Genomic DNA, 20,521 nt, shown 5'->3' on the forward strand with positions numbered 1-20,521 from the left:
CATTGCAGTCTTGAATTCCTGGGCTCTAGCAATCCTCCTGCCTCAGCCTCACAAGAGACTGAGATTATAGGTGTGCACCACCGTGCCTGGCTAATTTTTTAAAACTTTTTTTTAGAGACAGGGTCTTGCTCTGCCATCTAGCCTGGAGTGCAGTGGCATGATCTTAGCTCACTGCAGCCCTGAACTCCTGGGCTCAAGTGATCCTCCCACCTTGGCCTCTTAAAGTGCTGGAATTACAGGTGTGCACCACTGTACCTAGCCTCTGTCCATTTTATCTATTTTTTAAAATATTTTTGATCCATGGTAGGTTGAATCCATGGATACAAAACCCGCAAATATGGAGGGCAAACTATATATCCAACCAAAAGAATAGCCTGTCTCATTTGTTAAAACATCTTTGAGGCTATCATTAGTACCTAACGTTTGCAGAGAAAGTGCATATCTTGAGATCTATTAACTGCCAGCTCAGTCTCTAGATATTTATCCATTCATTAATATAGATTCACTGAAAATCTGTATGTAAACGACACCACTAATCTGTTCAGGTTATTATATATAATTGAAAGCAACAAAACTGTTTCTCCAGGATTACTTTAAAAATGACTCCTCTCTTAATTCGTACTGGCCTTTCCTATAACCATTTTAAAAATGTGAGATTTACAATACTATACTATAGAATTAGGGTGAGCATAGGAACTTCATCATAATAGTTGTGTTCCTCTTAAGGAACTCCCTATCTTAAGGATGAAAAATCTAAACATTAACATAATAAGATATGAGGCTTTACACTTGGCAAATGAATTAACTATGTTTTAAACTTCTCAGCGGAACTTTTTTTAAAAGTTGAATGCAGCAGAAATTTTTGAAGACAATGCAAGGAGATATAACTGTAAAACTATCTACTGAAAGAGTGGGAAAGAAAACACAAAATTATTAAACTTTAAGCTCAGAAAATATGTCAGATTGTAATATTAAAAAGTAAGAATATTTTACCACTATGGAACATATCTGTACCTGAACACATCCAGCTAACATCTCATAGAGAATGTGAGCACGTTTTTTCATCACTCTGACATCTACCATGGTAGAATCTGCACACTGACCATTTTGAATTGGATTTATAAATCTATTCCTGAACTCCTTAATGGATCCAAGTAAATTTTCCTTGATAAAATTAACCATACAATGATCTAAGAGAGAAGACATTATTCATTAACAACATTAACAATGGTTGAAAAGACTCAGAAAAATTCCCCAATGAAATGTTCATGTCAAAAACACATGCATTAGAATTAAGCTACAAAAAAAGAATATCAAGCTAAGTATAGAATAAACATGGTTATAAGTCTGATCTACAAGTGAATTACCAAAACGAGAGAGAAAACTGAAGTAAAAACCATCCCTAAATACTAGACATGAATGTTTTTTAAAAATACCTAAGGACATTTTATTCAAGCTCACTATTCTTTATAAGAGATATGAAGTACAAAACAAGTGGTCCATTAATCTAACCATGATTTATGGTCTGTGAGGCTATCTTGTGAAGAAAGGAGATACTAAGTCAAAACAATAAAAGGAGGTAATAAGCTACTATGCAAGTTAATTTATATTAACTGATTCATTTCCAGAATAATCAAATAATATTTGAGAGATCAAATAATAACAACTGTTATTCAGTATTCAGTTGGGGCTACACAAATAGTTAAAAATAAATTAATTACTAATGTATTTTGTAAGACTAACCCATTTTGTAAAAATTAACAGAGCTATCACTTGTCCCATACTATATAGGGCCACAATATGAAACAGCATTTCTATAAATATGGTAATAGAACAGAAAAGAGGAAAACTGGAACAGATAAAAACAAACATAAAGTATAGGCTAAAGTGAAATGACTAGTATTACAAACGATAAAATAGCAAAAAGTTACCATAAATACACTAAAGGAATGTAACACAGAGAAAAATAACAAAAAGCCATTACAGTGGGAAAAAAAGTGAGCGATTACAACAGGAAATTTCAATTTGTTACTTGCTGAATAATCTCATGTTCCCTTCTTTAGTGTCACCACAGACATATGAAAATGAGGGAAATTCACAACTTACTTCCCTAGGTTTACATCAACTACCTTTAACCTCAGCAAATTGTCCTGCCATGGATTCAGCAAACCTCTCCTTCTCCCATCTCCACTTTACTGAAATGTTCACAGTTCCCATTTCTTCTTGATTTCTTAACAGTACATGCCCCAAAACTGGAATATCTCCTTAAAATTATCTGGAGTAATCACATATGCTTATGTACTTTTTAAAGCAATCATTAAGACTTCTGATACTTTTGCAATAAATCACATTCCATATTTATATATGAACATTCACAATGGCGTATCTCTTGACTGTCTTTTACCACTCATATTTATAAAACATCTCATTTGAAAAGTATGTTATTCTTTCACAGCAGACTAAGATGAACCTATGTAGATCATGGTCTAGGATTATACTAGAGTAAGCAGAAGAAAGGGCAAATGGTAAAGTTACAAACATATTATCCGAGGAAATACCGATATTATACTGCATAATCAGAGATATTAACTCACACTCAATTAGGTTATTTTGAAGTGGTGTTCCTGTTAAAATAATCCTCCTCCTTGATCGTATAGAATTCATAGCTTTAGAAACAGCAGATGCTTCATTTTTTAGAATGTGGCCTTCATCACAAACAACAAAATCAGGGCCTACAAAAATATACAGAAAAATAACACAATTAATATACAATAAAACTGAAAATGTGATCCATTTAAGTAAATAAAGTCAATCCCTTTAAAGTGCTGATCTTAAAGGAAGATAAAATGACATCACTGTAAGTATAAACATATTTTATCTGCTCCTGTATCTGGTTAATACAACACTAATTATACTAATTATATCCAAATGGTAGAGCATTGAAGTACTACTATAAATGGTACTCAAAGTCCTCCGAGTATACAAAAATAAGCAAAAATAAAAACAACAAGAGGGAAAAAGTTCCCCCTAATAGATATAGCTTATTTTTAAAAATGTCTTTTAAAATTGAAAAGTCTTTAAAGCTATTTCAGCATAAGTATATCAACTTAAACTATCAGCAAAGACTAAGAGCAATGTATATATACTTGAAAAGACAAATTTCAAAACTTACACTTTTAAGAATAATATATGTCACAATAGACCATATAATATTTCCCACTTAGTTCAAATAACATTCATTGCTGAGGAAAAATTTTAACTGATAAAAGAAAGTGAAACTGGTTGTTACATGGGTACAGAGGGTAGGGAGAACAGCTTTCTAGCTATAAAAGATCTTAAAAGCTTAAACTCAGAAAATATTTGGGATTGCAATATAAAAAAGCAACAATATTTTATTACTATGGAATACATTTGTAACTGAACAAATAAGTTCCACAGCATTTGTGGACTCTTTTAGAAAGGCTTATTTGTTAAAATAACAGATACATATATTTTTTCCTTTTTTTTTTTTTTTTTTATTTGAGATAGTGTCTCACTCTGTCGCCCAGGCTGTAGTACAGTGGCGCAATCTTGAGTCACTGCAACCTCCACCCCCCGGGTTCAGGTAATTCTCCTGTCTTAGCCTATCGAGTAGCTGGGGTTACAGGTGCCTGCCACCACGCCTGGCTAATTTTTTGGTCTTTTTAGTAAAGATGAGGTTTCACCATGTTGGTCAGGCTGGTCTCGAACTCCTGACCTCAAGTGATCTGCCCGCCGTGGCCTCCCAAAGTGCTGGGATTACAGGCATAGGCCACCAGGCCCAGCAGATATATATTTTTTCCAGGGTATAATACATACTCAATTTGCTTGCTGGTTAACATATACACACATATTACTTAATTGTTGATTTCAACAAAGCAGCTGTCAAATTATCCCCCATCTGGTAAGCATTAGAGAAAATGTAACTTTTACATGACTTCAAAAGTAACTGCTTCAGTATGACAGACCAAATAATAACAACTGTTATTCAGTATGCAGTTAGGGCTACACAAATAGTAAAAACAAAAAACAAAACAAAAAAAAACCACTACTAATATTTTGTAAAACTAAAATCTCTAGCTTTGTATTTAAAAATTATGCATGCCTTACTTTGAATCTGAAAATATTTTCTACAGAGAAAATAATGCCTTTTACAGAAGTGATTTAAATGGTTTTACCACTTAATACTCCATATCCATGAGGATGCGTTGAAATGGGTACTCTCATACACTCTGTGGGTGTCTAAATTAGTATCAAACATTTTGGAAGTCAATTTTACAATAACTATCAAAATGTAAAATGTACAAACCCTTTGACCCATATTTCAATTTCTAGGAATTGGTCCCAAAGATATTCTTCCACAGGCACCCAAAGATACACAAAAGAATTGTTCTCCGTAGCACGGTTTGTTATGCAGGAAAATTGAAAACAACCTAAAAATTTTTCAGAGGGGATCTGGTAAATGGGGCTTAAACCATGGAATAATGGAATAAGTCACAGAGTTAAAATTAATGATGTAGACACACCCCCACTGGCGAAGCTGAAGGTTTGTTTGCAGGAGAAATTCCCGACTTTACCTGGAGTTGAGTCAAGTTAGAGAGCCAAGCCAAGCGAAATACAGGGGTAGAGGAAGTAGCAGAAAGGCACTGGGAGCTCGCTGGATCCCCAAGCAGCCCATTCCTGCCTGGCAACACAGGGATCCATCAGGAGGGTGGCCATCAGAGCAGGGGATAAAACTCCACAGGAAGGACTTCTGTAGCTGAACTTCTTAACAATTTGAATGGGGCAAGAAGCCTGGCGGCCAGAACTCCGGGGGAGGGTGCAAATCCAGATTGTAGACTTCACAGGTGGGGGATGAACTAAAGCCCTTTCTTTTGCAGCTTGGAGGTGGAAAGCCTCTGGCAAGTTTTCAAGGCAGACTCGCCCTCCCCGAGGAAACACAATCTGGGCTGTTTCGGTGGTGGGGCGGGGCGGGGGGGAGAGGTGCACGGTGGGAGTGAGACAGACCAGCCTTTCAGTTTGCGTGGGAGCTGGGTGAGGCCTGTGTGACTGCTGGCTTTCCCCCCACTTCCCTGACAAACTGCATGACTCAGCAGAGGCAACCATAATCCTTCTAGGTACACAACTCCAGTGACCTGGGAATCTCACCCCATCCCCCTCAGCAGCCTCAGCAAGACCCACCCAAGAAGAGGCTGAGCTCAGACACGCCTACCCCCGCCCCCACCTGATGGTCCTTCCCTAACTACCCTGATAGCAGAAAACAAAGAACAAATACTCTTTGGAGTTCTAGGGCCCCGCCTACCACCCACACTACTATAGCTGATGCATTCTGGAAAGCGCCACCTCCTGGCCGGAGGCCAACCAGCACAAAAACAGAGCATTAAACCAGCAAAGCCAAGGACTGGCATGGAGTCCATTGCATCCTGGGCCACCCCTACCAGTTCAGGCGCTAGTATCCATGGCTGACAGACCCATATACGGTTCACATTACAGGACACTGTGCAGACAAACCCCAGTACCAGCCTGGAGTCGGGTGGACTCGATGGGTGGCTAGACCCAGAAGAGAGACAACAATCACTGGAAGCCATATCCACAGGAAAAGGGGGAAAGTACTACATCTAGGGAACACCCTGTGGGACAAAACAATCTGAACAACAGGCTTCAGCCCTAGACCTTCCCTTTGACAGAGCCTACCCAAATGGGAAGGAACCAGAAAACCAACCCTAGTCATATGACAAAACAAGGCTCGTCAACACCCCCCAAAAATCACACTAGTTCACCAGCAATGGATCCAAACCAAGAAGAAAGCCCTGATTTACCTGAAAAAGAATTCAGGACATTAGTTATTAAGCTAATCAGGGAGGGACCAGAGAAAGGCAAAGCCCAATGCAAGGAAATCCAAAATATGATACAAGAAGTGAAGGGAGAAATAGTCAAGGAAACAGATAGCATAAACAAAAAACAATCAAAAATTCAGGAAACATTGGACACACTTTTAGAAATGCAAAATGCTCTGAAAAATCTCAGCAATAGAACTGATCAAGTAGAAGAAAGAAATTCAGAGCTCGAAGACAAGGTCTTCAAATTAACCCAATCCAACAAAGACAAAGAAAAAAGAATAAGAAAATACAAACAAAGCCTCTAAGAAGTCTGGAATTATGTTAAACGACCAAACCTAAGAATAATCAGTGTTCCTGAGGAAGAAGACAATTCTAAAAACTTGGAAAATATATTTGGGGGAATAATCAAGGAAAACTTCCCTGGCCTTGCTAGAGACCTAGACATGCATATACAGGAAGCGCAAAGAACACGTGAGAAATTCATTGCAAAAATATCTTCGCCTAGGCACACTGTCATCAGGTTATCCAAAGTTAAGGCGAAGGAAAGAATCTTAAGAGCTGTGAGACAGAGGCACCAGGTAACCTATAAAGGAAAACCTATCAGATTAATAGCATATTTCTCAGCAGAAACCCCCGCAAGCTAGAAGGGATTGGGGTCCTATTTTCATCCACTTCAAACAAAACAATTATCAGTTGAGAATTTTGTATCCAGCAAAACTAAGCATCATATATGAAGGAAAGATACAGTCATTTTCAGACAAACAAATGAGGGAATTTGCCATTACCAAGCCACCACTACAAGAACTGCTAAAAGGAGCTCAAAATCCTGAAACAAATGCTGGAAACACATCAAAACAGAACCTCTTTAAAGTATAAATCACACAGGACCTATAAAACAAAAATACAAGTTAAAAAACCAAACCAAAAAACAAAATGAAAAACCTAAAGTATGCAGGCAACAAGGCGCATAATGAATGCAATGGTAGCTCACATTTCCATACTAACATGGAATGTAAATGGCCTAAATGCACCACTTAAAAGATACAGAACCGCCGGGTGCGGTGGCTCATGCCTGTAATCCCAGCACTTTGGGCGGTGGATCGCGAGGTCAGGAGATCGAGACCATCCTGGCCAACATGGTGAAACTCTGTCTCTACTAAAAATACAAAAATTAGCTGGGTGTGGTGGCACGCACCTGTAATCCCAGCTACTCGGGAGGCTGAGGCAAGAGAATCGCCTGAACCCGGGAGTCGGAGGTTGCAGTGAGCCAAGATCGCCACTGCACTCCAGCCTGGTGACAGAACAAGACTCTGTCTCAAAAAATAATAATAATAATAAATAAATAAATAAATAAATAAAAGATCCAAAATGCATAAGAACTCACCAAACAACTATCTGCTGTCTTCAGGAGACTCACCTAACACATAAGGACTCACATAAACTTAAAGTAAAGGGGTGGGAAAAGACATTTAATGAAAATGGACACCAAAAGCGAGCAGGGGTACCTATTCTTATATCAGACGAAACAAACTTTAAAGCAACAGTGATTAAAAGAGACAAAGAGGGATATTATATAATGGCAAAAGGCCTGGTCCAACAGGAAAAGATCACAATCCTAAACATAGATGCAACTAACACTGGACCTCCCAAATTTACAAAACAATTACTAATAGGCCTAAGAAATCAGATAAAAAGCAACAAAATAATCAGGGGAGGGTTTCACTCCACTGACAGCACTAGACAGGTCATCAAGACTGAAAGTCAACAAAGAAACAAAGGATTTAAACTATAACCTGGAACAAATGGACTTAACAGATATATACTGAACATTTCATCCAACAACCGCAGAATATACAGTCTATCCAAGAGCCCATGGAAATTTCTCCAAGACAGACCATATGACAGGCCATAAAACGAGCCTCAATAAATTTAAGAAAACTGAAATTATATCAAACATTCTCTCAGGTCACAGTGGAATAAAACTGGAAATAAACTCCAAAAGGAACCTTCAAAACCACGCAAACACATGGAAAATAACCTGCTCCGGAATGAGCAGTGGGTCAAAAACAAAATCAAGATAGAAATTAAAAAATTCTTCGACCTGAATACAATAATGACACAACCTATCAAAACCTCTGGGATACAGCTAAGGCACTGCTAAGAGGAAAGTTCATAGCCCTGAATGCCTACCTCAAAAAGTCCGAAAGAGCACAAACAGACCATGTAAGGTCACTAGGAACTAGAGAAACAAAAACAAACCAAACCCAAATTCAGCAGAAGAAAGGAAATAACCAAGACCAGAGCAGTACTAAATGAAATGGAAACAAAACAAAACAAAACAAAAAAATACAAAAAATAAATGAAACAAAAAGCTAGTTCCTTGAAAAGATAAATAAAATTGATATACCATTAGCAAGATTAACCAAGAAAAGAAGACAGAAAATCCAAATAAAGTCACTGAGAAACGAAACAGGAGATATTACAACTGACACTACTGAAATATAAAAGATCATTCAAGGCTATTATGAACACCTTTACGCACATAAACTAGAAAACCTACAAGAGATGGATAAATTCCAGGAAAAAATACAACCCTCCTAGCTTAAATCAGGAAGAATTAGATACCCTGAACAGACCAGTAACAAGCAGCGAGATTGGAATGGCAATTTAAAAATTACCAATTAAAAAAAGTCCAGGTCGGGCGCGGTGGCTCCGGCATGTAATCCCAGCACTTTGGGAGACCGAGGTGGGTGGATCACCTGAGGTCGGGAGTTCGAGACCAGCCTGACCAACATGGAGAAAACCTCTCTACTAAAAATACAAAATTAGCTGGGCGTGGTGGTGCATGCCTGTAATCCCAGCTACTCGGGAGGCTGAGGCAAGAGAAGTGCTTGAACCCGGGAGGCGGAGGTTGCGGTGAGCCGAGATCATGCCATTGCACTCCAGTCTGGGCAACAAGAGTGAACTCCGTCTCAAAAAAAAAAGTCCAGGACAAGACCAAGTCACAGTAGAATTCTACCAGACAATCAAAGCATTGGTACCAATCCTTCTGACACTATCCCACAAGATAGAGAAAGAAGTAACCCTCCTTAAGAAGCCAGTATCACCCTAATAGCAAAATCAGGAAAGATCACAACCAAAAAAGAAAACTACGGACCAAAATCCTCGATGAACATAGATGCTAAAATCCTTAACAAAAATATTAGCTAGCTGAATCCAACAACATACCAAAAAGATAATCCACCATGATCAAGTGGGTTTCGTATCAGGGATGCAGGGATGGTTTAACATATCCAAGTAAATAAATGTGATACACCACATAAACAGAATTAAAAACAAAAAATCACATGATCATCCCAATAGATGCAGAAAAAGCACTCAATAAAATGCAGCATCCCTATATTATTAAAACCCTCAGCAAAATCGACATACAAGGGACACATCTTAATGTAATAAAAGCCATCTATGACAAACCCACAGCCAACATAATACTGAATGGGGAAAAGCTGAAAGCATTCCCTCTGAGAACAGAAACAACACAAGGATGCCTACCCTCACCACTCCTCTTCAAGATAGTACTGGAAGTCCCAGCCAGAGCAATAAACAGGATTCCAAATCAGTAAAGAGGAAGTCAAACCATCACTGTTCGTTGATGATATAATCATTTACCTTGAAAACCCTAAGGACTCCTCCACAAAGCTCTTAGAACTGATAAAAGAATTCAGCAAAGTTTCCGGATACAAGATTAATGTACACATATCAGTAGCTCTTCTATACACCAACAGCAACCAACTAGAGAATCAAATCAAGAACTCAACCCCTTTTATAATAGCTGCATACATACATACATACATACATACATATATACATAAATAAATAAGATAGGATATACCTAACAAAGGATTCAAAACACCTCTACAAGGAAAACTACAAAACACTGCTGAAAGAAATCACAGACGACACAAACAAATGGAAACACGTCCCATGCTCATGAATGGGTAGAATCAATATTGTGAAAATGACCATATTGCCAAAAGCGATCTACAAATTCAATGCAATCACCATCAAAATACCATAATCATTCTTCACAGAGTTAGAAAAAACAATTCTAAAATTCATATGGAACCAAAAAAGAACCCGCATAGCCAAAGCAAGACTAAGCAAAAAACAAAAACAAAAACAAAAAACAAAAAACAAAAAACAAATCTGGAGGCATCACACTACCTGATTTCAAACTATTCTGAAAGGCCACAGTCACCAAAATAGGCACACAGGCCAATGGAACAGAATAGAGAACCTAGAAATAAACCCAAATACTTACAGCCAACTAATCTTCGACAAAGCAAAGAAAAATATAAAGTGGGGAAAAAGCCACCCTTTTCAACAAATGGTGCTGGGATAATTGGCTACCCACATGTAGGAGAATTAAACTGCATCCTCATCTCTCACCTTATACAAAAATCACCTCATGATGGATTAAGGACTTAAACCTAAGACCTGAAACTATTAAAATTCTAGAAGATAGCATTAGAAAAACCCTTCTAGACATTGGCTTAGGCAAGGATTTCCTGATCAAGAACCCAAAAGCAAATGCAATAAAAACAAACATAAATAGCTGGGACCTAATTAAACTAAAGAGCTTTTGCATGGCAAAAGGAACAATCAGCAGAGTAAACAGACAACCCACCAAGTGGGAGAAAATCTTCACCATCTATACATCTGACAAAGGACTAATATCCAGAATCTACAACGATCTCAAACAAATCAGTAAGAAAAAAACAAACAATCCCATCACAAAGTGGGCTAACAACATGAATAGACAATTCTCAAAAGAAAATATACAAATAGCCAACAAACATATGAAAAAATGCTCAACATTACTAATGATCAGGGAAATGCAAATCAAAACCACAATGCGATACCACCTTACTCCTGCAAGCATGGCCATAATCGAAAAACAATAGATGTTGGTGTGGATGCAGCGATCAGGAACACTTATACACTGCTGGTGGGAATGTAAACTAGTACAGCCACTATGGAAAACAGTGTGGAGATTCCTTAAAGAACTAAAAGTAGAACTACCATTTGATCCAGCAATCCCACTACTGGGAATCTGCCCAGAGGAAAAGAAGTCATTATTCGAAAAAGATACTTGCACATGCATGTTTATAGCAGCACAATTCACAATTGCAAAATTGTGGAACCAGCCCAAATGTCCATCAATCAATGAGTGGATAAAGAAATTGTGGCATATATATACGATGGAATACTACTCAGCCATAAAAAGAAATAAATTAACAGCATTTGCAATTACCTGGATGAGACTTGGGACTATTATTCTAAGTGAAGTGACTCAGGAACGGAAAAGCAAACATCAAATGTTCTCACTGATATGTGGAAGCTAGGCTATGAGGACACAAAGGCATAAGAATGACACAATGGACTTTGGGGACTTGGGGGTAAGATTGGGAGGAGGGCGAGGGATAAAAGACAACATATATGGTGTAGTATATACTGCTCAGGTGATAGATGTACCAAGATCTCACAAATCACTGCTAAAGAACCTACTCATATAACCAAATACCACCTGTACCCCAATAACTTATAGAAAAATAAAATAAATAATAATCTGAAAAAAAGATGCATATCTCTATGTGCAAACCTTGAAAGATATGACAAATCTATTATTAAATAAAAAGGAGTATGTTACAGAATAGTTGTCTATATTATGATCCTATTTGTGTATTTTTGCTGTAATAAATCATAACCATGAGTCTAATGGATTTTCTGAGTTCTGTGAGTCCTTCTAATGAGTTACTAAGCCTGAGGGTGGCTTTGAGGACCACCTAAATGTTGCAATACCAAATACATGCTTCTGTAAGCACAAAAAAATTCCTATAAGGATGTAAATGAAACAATAATGGGACTAGGAGGTAGGGAACTTTTACTTTTCAATATACAACATTTTCTTCTGTTTTTATTTTGCTTAAGGATATGTATTACTTTTATAATTTAACTTAAAAGAACTATTTGTTAGCATGGCAATGGAAGGAGAGTGGTAGCCCTATCGTTAGTAAGGATATCTGAAGAACTAGAAGAATTAAGAATAAAAGTAGGCCAGGTGCGGTGGCTCACACCTGTAATCCCAGCACTTTGGGAGGCCGAGACGGGCGGATCACAAGGTCAGGAGATTGAGACCATCCTGACTAACACGGTGAAACCCCGTCTCTACTAAAAATTTTTTAAAAATTAGCTGGGTGTGGTTGTGGGCGCCTGTAGTCCCAGCTACTCGGGAGGCTGAGGCAGGAGAATGGCGTGAACCTGGGAGGCGGAGCTTGCAGTGAGCCGAGATCTTGCCACTCCAGCCTAGGCGACAGAGCGAGACTCCATCTCCAAAATAAAAAAAATTTAAAAAAATTAAAAAAAATAAAAATAAATAAAAAAAGGCTGTGCGCGGTGGCTCACGCCTGTAATCCCAGCACTTTGGGAGGCCAAGACGGGTGGATCACGAGGTCAGGCGATTGAGACCATCCTGGCTAACACAGTGAAACCCCGTCTCCACTAAAACAACAACAACAACAACAACAAAAATAGCCAGGCGTGGTGGTGGGCGACTGTAGTCCCAGCTACTCAGGAGGCTGAGGCAGGAGAATGGCGTGAACTCGGGAGGCGGAGCTTGTAGTGAGCCAAGATCGCGCCACTGAACTCCAGCCTGGGCGACACAGTGAGACTCTGCCTCGAAAAAATAAAAAAATAAAAAAATAAAATAAAATAAAAGTAAATGCACTCATTAATAACCCTCAGTCAATGAAAAAGTTAAATTGTTATTCATATATCAAACATGTTATTCATCATATTAAATAGAATATGAATTATTATAAGATAGGAATGTATATAACATTTACTAACATAAAAAATTACAAATAAGTATTTTTAATGTTCGAAAACAGTAAGTTTTAGCTGGCCGTGGTGGTTCACACCTGTAATGCCAGCTACTACTCAGGAGGCTGAGGCAGAAGGATTGCTTGAGGCCAGGAGACCAAGACCAACCTGAGCAACATAACAAGACCCTCATCTCCAAAAAATTAGTTGTGTGTCAGGAGTTCAAGACCAGCCAGGGTAACACAGTGAGATCCTTATCTCCAAATAATTATCTGGGTGTTGTCAGAAGTTCAAGACCAGCCTGGACAACACAGTAAGACTCTGTCTCTACCAAAAAAAAAAAAATTTTAGTTGGGCATGGCGGCACACTCCTGTAGTCTTAGCTCCTCAGAAGACTGAACTGGGAGGATCACTTGAGCCCAGGATTTGAAGCTACAGTGAGCTATAATCATGCTACTGCACTCCAGCCTAGGTAACAGAATGAGATCCCCATCTCCCTGCCCCCTAAATACATACATACATACATACATACATAAAATACATAAAATGAAATGTTTTAGTTACCTTTTATACTTTCTAGAAAACTTCATTCCCAAACAATGACATATATATATCAGATAGGAGGGTTTCAAAATACCTACACTTAGAAATACTTATACAGAAACTACAGGGGGAATGGCAGTCATGAGGCTCTGGAGAGCAGAAGAACAGGAATTTAGAGAAAGACTTGAAGAGAATTTCTTCTGTTCAAAAAATCAAGTGTGACTAAAAGACTATGTTAACTTAAGACAGTTCAATACCCTATGGAAACTTGTCATTATTTTATAAAACTACATAGATCTATCTTATTGCTTAAAGCAAAGAGTACCTTGAATTAATATTGTGCATATGCACATTCACACATACACATAAAAATTATGTCCTCTCAAACTACAAAATGTGGAACATTCTTCTAAAAACAGTAATGTGAATTAGAAAACTCCACCAGATCAGTTTAAGTACATTAAGTAGAAAAATATGCCTCAAAACAAATGGTAAATTAGGGAAGAAAGGTCAAATAAAGGTTTTGTCACATACTATTATAGTTAAATGTAAATTCTTTTTCAGTGTTACATTGCCACCTATTGGTGAATTTTTTACATAAAAAACCATAAAGAGAAAAGTTGATAAAATGTTTAGAACTGTCCAAGTAAACCTCTATTAAATCCCTGATCCAGTAGAAATAGGAAAGGTAACAAAATGTTGTCACTTTCTTGTTCAAGAAACTGGGTCTCACACGCCGTGATGATTACGATCTCCATGATCATAGTTCACTGCTTCCTTGAACTCCTGGACTCAAGCAATCATCCCATGTCAGTTTCCTGAAGAGCTGAGACTACAGGTGTGTGCCACCACACCTGGTTAATTCTCTTATTATTATTTTTTTTTAGATATGGGGTCTCACTATGTTGCCCAGGCTGGCCTCAAACTCCCAGCTTCAAGCAATCCTCCTGCCTTGGCCTCCCAAAGTATTGGTATTACAGGTGTGAGCCATTGCACCCAGCTGATTCTTGTCACTTTAAGCTACTAAGGCTTGGGATAATTGTTATGCAGCAATAGATAACCAGAGCAGCTAAGTTCAAAGATGAACACTACTATCTTAACTCTGGTCAGCTCTAAATACTGTTTCCAATCCTAATACATACTCCCAATTTTCCAGGCTTCTGATCTAATAGCCTACCTTTTAAGTTTACGACCTCAGCTCATCCTTAAGAATCTCATACCCAAAACTGTCTGGTTCTGACATTTTGCTTCCATCTTGAACTTCAATTTAGACTTTTCTTTGACATTACACCCAAACTTCAGTCTTCACATACTCTGCTGCCATTTGTATGATTCTTCACTACCACTAATTTGTTCCAAATCAGAGAAAATAAATTTGGCAGAAAATGGAAAACATGTACTGGAAAATTAAGTGTTATACTTAACAGATCCCTTCTAATAAATTTAGAAGTACTTAACAGATCCTGACACTTTAGACTTCAGTGGCAAAGAAAATTATATCTAAATACTACCACTAAACAGATCTTGACACTTTAGACTTCGGTGGCAAAGAAAATTATATCTAAATACTACCACTAAACCTTAAAACTTACTACAGTTTTAATATATTCCATGTTATACATGATGGATATTAGAAGATTCTTGTTGTAGATGGTTACCCAGCTATGGCAGAGGAACTATCTCTAATACTCATATATACTCTGGAAAGGAAAATAGAAGTAGAGCTTCAGTTTCCTGAAGAACTTCCAAAAAAACCTAATGGAGAAACCAGCCCCGCTTAAGTTTTAACAAGGGTAATCTAGGTATTTATTTTTTTAATTATCAAAACAAACAAAAAATATAACTTACTCAACTTGATAAAAGACACCTATTAGAAATCCACAGCTAATGTCATACTTAATGGTGGAGAACTGAAAGCTTTCCCTGAGATAAAAAACATGACAACCAACTGCTCTCACCACTTACATTCAACATTATATGGAAATTTCTAAACAGGGCAATTATGCAAGAAAAAGAAGTTAAAGACATTCATATTGGAAAGGAAAAAGTAAAACTATTTCTACTCATCGACTGTATGATTTTCTTAATAGAAAACCCTAAATCACGTGCACACACACACACACACACACACAACTATTAGAACTTATAAATGGACTCAGCTAAATTGCAGGATACAGAATCAGAATACAAAAATCTGTTGTATTTCTATATACTAACAAAGAACTATCTGAAAATAAAATTAAAACAATTTCAATTCCAATAGGCTCAAAAAGAATAAAATATTTAGTAATAAATTTAAGAAAATAAGTCCAAGACTTGTACGCTAAAGAAATTAAAAGACCTAAATAACATTTCATTACTAAAAGAAATTAAAGATCTAAATAAATGGAAAGAAATTAGATGTTCATGGAGGGGAAGATTTAATATTGTTAAGATGGCAATATTCCTCAAATTAATCTACAGATTCAATGCAATATCTAACAGAATCCCAGCTAGCTTCTTTGAGGAAATTAAAATTTCAAGGAACCTCAAATAGCAAAACAACCTTGAGACAGAAAAATAAAGCTGTAGGACTTCCTCCTGATTGCAAAGCTTACCACAAAGCTACAGTAATTAAAACAATGTCACATTGGCATAAGGACAGACATATAGATCAATAAAATAGTATTGAGAGCCTAGAAATAAACACATACATCTATGGTCAATTGATTTTCAATAATGGTGTCAAGACTCTTCAATGAAGAAAGAATAGTCTTTTCAACAAATGTTGTTAGAACACCTGGATATCAAAATGCAAAAAATGAAGTTGGACTCCTACCTCATACCATATACAAAAATAAACTGAAAATAGATCATAAACATAAAATACAAGAGCTAGAATTATAAAATCAGAAAACATAGGTGAAAAAATTCATGACCTTTGATTAAGCAATGAATACATGGATATGCATTAAATGCAAAAGCAACAAAAGAAAAAATAGGTAAATTAACTGTCATCAAAATTTTAAAGATTAGTACTAAAAAGATTATATAAAAAAGTAAAAAGACAACTCACAGAATGGAAGGATATATTTGCAAATTATATGGGTGTGTTTACATCTGTAAATGTCAATTTTCAATAAAAGGAATCATGATGTCTTCAAGAAATGGCTGACTCTGGGGCCGGGACAACATAACATGAACCTGGAGCATCCTGTAATGCCAGAAAGTAATAAAGTGCTCAAAGCCAAAAGGATAGGGACATATCAAAGGGTAGAGGACCTAACCTTAAAAAAAGCTCCCAATGGCCAAGGTAAAACAATTTGAGCAAAAAAAAAAAGTAGTAATGGTTTATAGTCCAATGCACAAACTAAAAATAGATGAGTATATAATTATATAAATCAAAGGCTAAAATAAATGGGTGAGAAAAGATAAATTTTTCTTTAAAAAATCCAAATTTGATGTGTAGATACTACCCACTATAGGAGATGGAGCTTAATTTCTACCATCCTTGCATTCAGGTGGGCTAGACCGAGTGACTGGATTCCAATGAACAGATGAGGGACAGGTAAAAGTAGCAGCTCTACAGGAGAGAAACCTGACAAAAGAGAAACCTGACAAACTCTACCCTAACCAAGTGATGAAAATTAACATCATCAGTGACAGCATGTGCTTATCATGTACCCCCGATATGAGGTATGATGTGACAAAAGGGTATGTCACCTCTGGCATATTCTTTCAAAACCTCAGTCTAATCTCAGTCTAATCACAAGAAAAACTATAAATTCAGATTAGTAAACACTCTACAGGATATCTACCTGGACGGTCCTCCTTAAGATTGATAAGATAATGAAAAAATAAAGATTGAGAAACTCTCATAGACCAGAAGACTGTTAGAGACATGATAGCTAAATACAATGTAGTACCCCAGATAGAAAAACTGGTGCACTACAAATGCAGTTCAAGTTATTAATAATAATGTGTCAACAATGGGTCAATTTCTTAGTTTTGAAAAATCTACCATGGCAATGTAAGATGTTAACAATGGAGGAACCAGATGTTGGGTATATGGGAACCTTTTCAACTTTCATGTAAACAGAAAATTATTCCAAAATAAAAAGTTTTTTTTTTTTTTTTTAGATGGAGTCTTGCTCTGTCACCCAGATGGGAGAGCAGTGGCACGATCTTGGCTCACTGGAACCTCCAGCTCCCAGGTTTGAGCGATTCTCCTGCCTCAGCCTCCCGAGTAGATGGGACTACAGGCGTGCAACACTATGCCCAGCCAAAATTTTTTTTAAATGTCACTAAATGATAAAACATGGCAATGACAAGCGTTACCCTTCGTGTTAGAAGCTTTAATTTCTTTTTTTCTTTCATTTTTTCATGAACAAATAAGTACACTAAGCACCTGAAATTGTTATATTAAACAATTTCAAGGAAATCTTGTGGAAAAAATCTGCTACAATGATACTAGACACTAGCTTATAATAATTTTTCAACAATAAACCAGCCACAGGATTTTTAGACACCGATTTTAATCGTGGGAAAAAGATAAACTTATTATTAGGCCTTAGATTTGTGATGGCAGTTATTTTGCTATGTATTAACTACCTCATTATCTTTAAAAAAGAGGCAAAGCCATGGATTCTAAAGATTACTATCACTTTGACAATGACAATTACCCAGACTTTCTCAACAAAAATAAAACCTCAATAGTGTCTTAAAGTAATATGATATGACAAGATAAACATATGAAGAAAAAATTGCACAAATTAATAATCGTAGATTAAAAATTAATTTTAGTTTTGCAGACAGTACAACGTGTTGCTTTTCCAAGTGTCAAATATATCAACATCTGGCTCTCACATCAGATTACTATCACATAAGGACAGATAGTATTGAAAATACTAACCTTTCACACTGATGGCCCCTTAAAAGGAGATAAGCAAGCAGCAATTCTTCTAATGACATGAAGTTTGGAAAGACACAAACTGTTTTCAGGATATGGAGAGAGCTCTTGTTATCACCTAGTATTTGGATAGCTGGAAGAATCTTTGATTGCAACACAGGCATCTGATGCATTTTTAAGTGTTTACAAAGTATCCCCTAAAACCCTGAACACTTTCAGACTCGGCAAATAAATTCTTAACAGCTGGCGACATTAAGGGTGATTTTATCTTATTGAAATACTAAGAATTTTTTAAAAGGTAAAAACCTGAAGGATAACCAAAACAAAGACCAGATACTTAGTAGTGGTGCAATTAGTATTTGTTAAATAAAATATAAACACATCTTTGATTCAACTTGCTTCTTTATGTCACTCTCTATTAATACCTTACCTGGATCAACCAAAGCTTTGTTAAATATTTCTTTAAGTTTCCGACTCTTCACATTCCTTCCTTGAGCAAGATTTCTATACATCTCATAGCCTATGATCATAACACCACCATCTTCTTGCCACCTCTGCAGCATGTAGCTTCTCTCCTGAGGACGTTTCACAGTTGCTAATTCAGAAACCTTTTGTGGGGAAATAAAGATTTTTTTAAGTAGCTACTAAAAACATGTGAATACTAAATATTCCCATTGAAATATGCATCGCTAGTAATTAAAAACAGTTTACGATATGAATTTCATGTGACTATTTTAATAATAGAAAACATTTAAAATAAGTTACCTCAAGCTTCTCATCATCTTTTAATCCCTCTTGCCACTTCTCAAATTCATTCATCCAATTCAAAGCAGTATTAAGAGGACAAACCACTAATGCCGTGCTGAAATCCAGTTTGTCACACAAAAGAACTGTATGAAGAAAACTTACCACCTATAAGAAAACAGATTGCCACCTTCGTAAATATCCAGAAAAAACGTAATAAATTAAGCAATCTTACAATGTTATAGCTTTGTTTTGCTTTAAACAATAAAGCAACCAACCAAACTGCCAGAATTTCCAAACCAGGCAAGGCAGAGGGAAAGAGATAGTAAAATGCAGAAGTTCAAATAGATGATGTATCAGGCTCTCTCTAAAGCTCCATGATTCTATGAGCAATGTGAATAGTATAAAATGATCCCATACCAATACTAAGTCCTAGGTCTCCATAAAATGTCCCTATAGTCCTTCAGAAAATACCATGGCTCATTTAGAAGAGAATCATGTTACATAATATTTTTCCACTTTAATGTGTTCTGACCCATTAAATCTATAATTACTTTATAGTTTAAAAGTACAAATACATTCACCAATTTTACATCTGTTACAACTCCTGCCATTTGGAAATGCAGTAATTTTAATAGTAAAAGATACTTTACATCATACTTTACTTTTCTCATTACTTTAACATCATAAGCCATTAAAAGTTGCAAAAAAAAAAAAGTTAATTTCTACTTTAGAATCTTTGCAGTTGTTGGTCATACCTGAAACCCCACAGGCTCGCTTCATTAGGACCTCTGCTCAAACATTACCTCCTAAAAGATGCCTTTCCTAACTCAATATCCTCCCTTAACATTCATTTTCTGAAAGTACATATTTTTTATTTGATTAGCAGCTCTCTCCTCCACTAGAATATAAGCTCCTTGGAGACAGATCTTGTTATTCTTGTTCACTGCTTTATCTTCAGCCCCTATGACTGTGCCTGAAACATAATAGAATCCAATATATATTAATGAATCCACAAAAACAGGATACTTTCATATTCTTCAGCTCTTACCTGTAAAGTCTTACCAAGGCCCATACAGTGGGCAAGAATGCATCCTGAACCTGGAGATTTCTTTGTTTTTTTCACAGACTCACAGCAGCAATCCCACATAAACTGAACACCTAAAAATAACAGCTTCATTAAGTTAAATTTAAAGGTCCAAGTTAAAAACTTCCTTTATATAAACACATCAAAAACATAACCAAAACTTCTAAGAAACAGCATTAAAGAAAACACTTAGCTAAAGAATTTCTTATACGTAAATGGGATTTTTTCCCACCAAAGTAAACCAGAAACAAGTTAACACAAATATAGGACAGGGGGACTTTCCTTCATCCTCTCTAAGCTATCCACAGCAGATGTTCTCTATTCCCTGAGATGGTTCAAAGAAACATAAGAATACTCTAAAAGAGAAACATGGCCGGGCACAGTAGCTCACGCCTGTAATCCAAGCACTTTGGGAAGCCAAGGCAGGTAGATCACTTGAGGTCAGGAGTTCGAGACCAGCCTGGCCAACATGGTGAAACCCTGTCTCTACTAAAACAAAAAATAAGCTAGGTGTGGTGG

General features: G+C 36.7%; 2 protein-coding genes across 44 annotated transcripts in view; one reads left to right on the plus strand and one right to left on the minus strand.

The window, feature by feature from the left end:
- Window positions 1-20,521, plus strand: part of LOC126946324 (cytochrome c oxidase subunit 7B, mitochondrial) — a 1,159,743-nt gene that overhangs the window by 875,213 nt on the left and 264,009 nt on the right. The window contains exon 1 of one of the 35 annotated variants that reach the window (XM_050776474.1): window positions 4,869-4,872. The exons of 32 other annotated variants lie outside the window; for them this stretch is intronic. The gene's annotated coding sequence lies outside the window, so the exon portion shown is untranslated. Of the gene's footprint in view, window positions 1-4,868; window positions 4,873-11,314; window positions 11,319-20,273; window positions 20,278-20,521 lie in introns of those variants that run through there. 2 more of the 35 variants (XM_050776483.1, XM_050776456.1) reach the window with 2 other exon arrangements.
- Window positions 1-20,521, minus strand: part of ATRX (ATRX chromatin remodeler) — a 283,723-nt gene that overhangs the window by 116,050 nt on the left and 147,152 nt on the right. For all 9 annotated transcript variants that reach the window (XM_050776271.1, XM_050776280.1, XM_050776277.1 and 6 more), the window contains 5 exons: window positions 19,967-20,076; window positions 18,937-19,083; window positions 18,602-18,779; window positions 2,595-2,732; window positions 1,015-1,190 (listed from right to left, as the gene is read on the minus strand). In XM_050776271.1, coding sequence (XP_050632228.1) covers window positions 1,015-1,190; window positions 2,595-2,732; window positions 18,602-18,779; window positions 18,937-19,083; window positions 19,967-20,076 — 749 coding nt within the window. The remainder of the gene's footprint in view (window positions 1-1,014; window positions 1,191-2,594; window positions 2,733-18,601; window positions 18,780-18,936; window positions 19,084-19,966; window positions 20,077-20,521) is intronic.

The sequence above is a fragment of the Macaca thibetana genome, chromosome X (genome assembly GCF_024542745.1).
Source record: "Macaca thibetana thibetana isolate TM-01 chromosome X, ASM2454274v1, whole genome shotgun sequence".
Classification (NCBI taxonomy): domain Eukaryota; kingdom Metazoa; phylum Chordata; class Mammalia; order Primates; family Cercopithecidae; genus Macaca; species Macaca thibetana.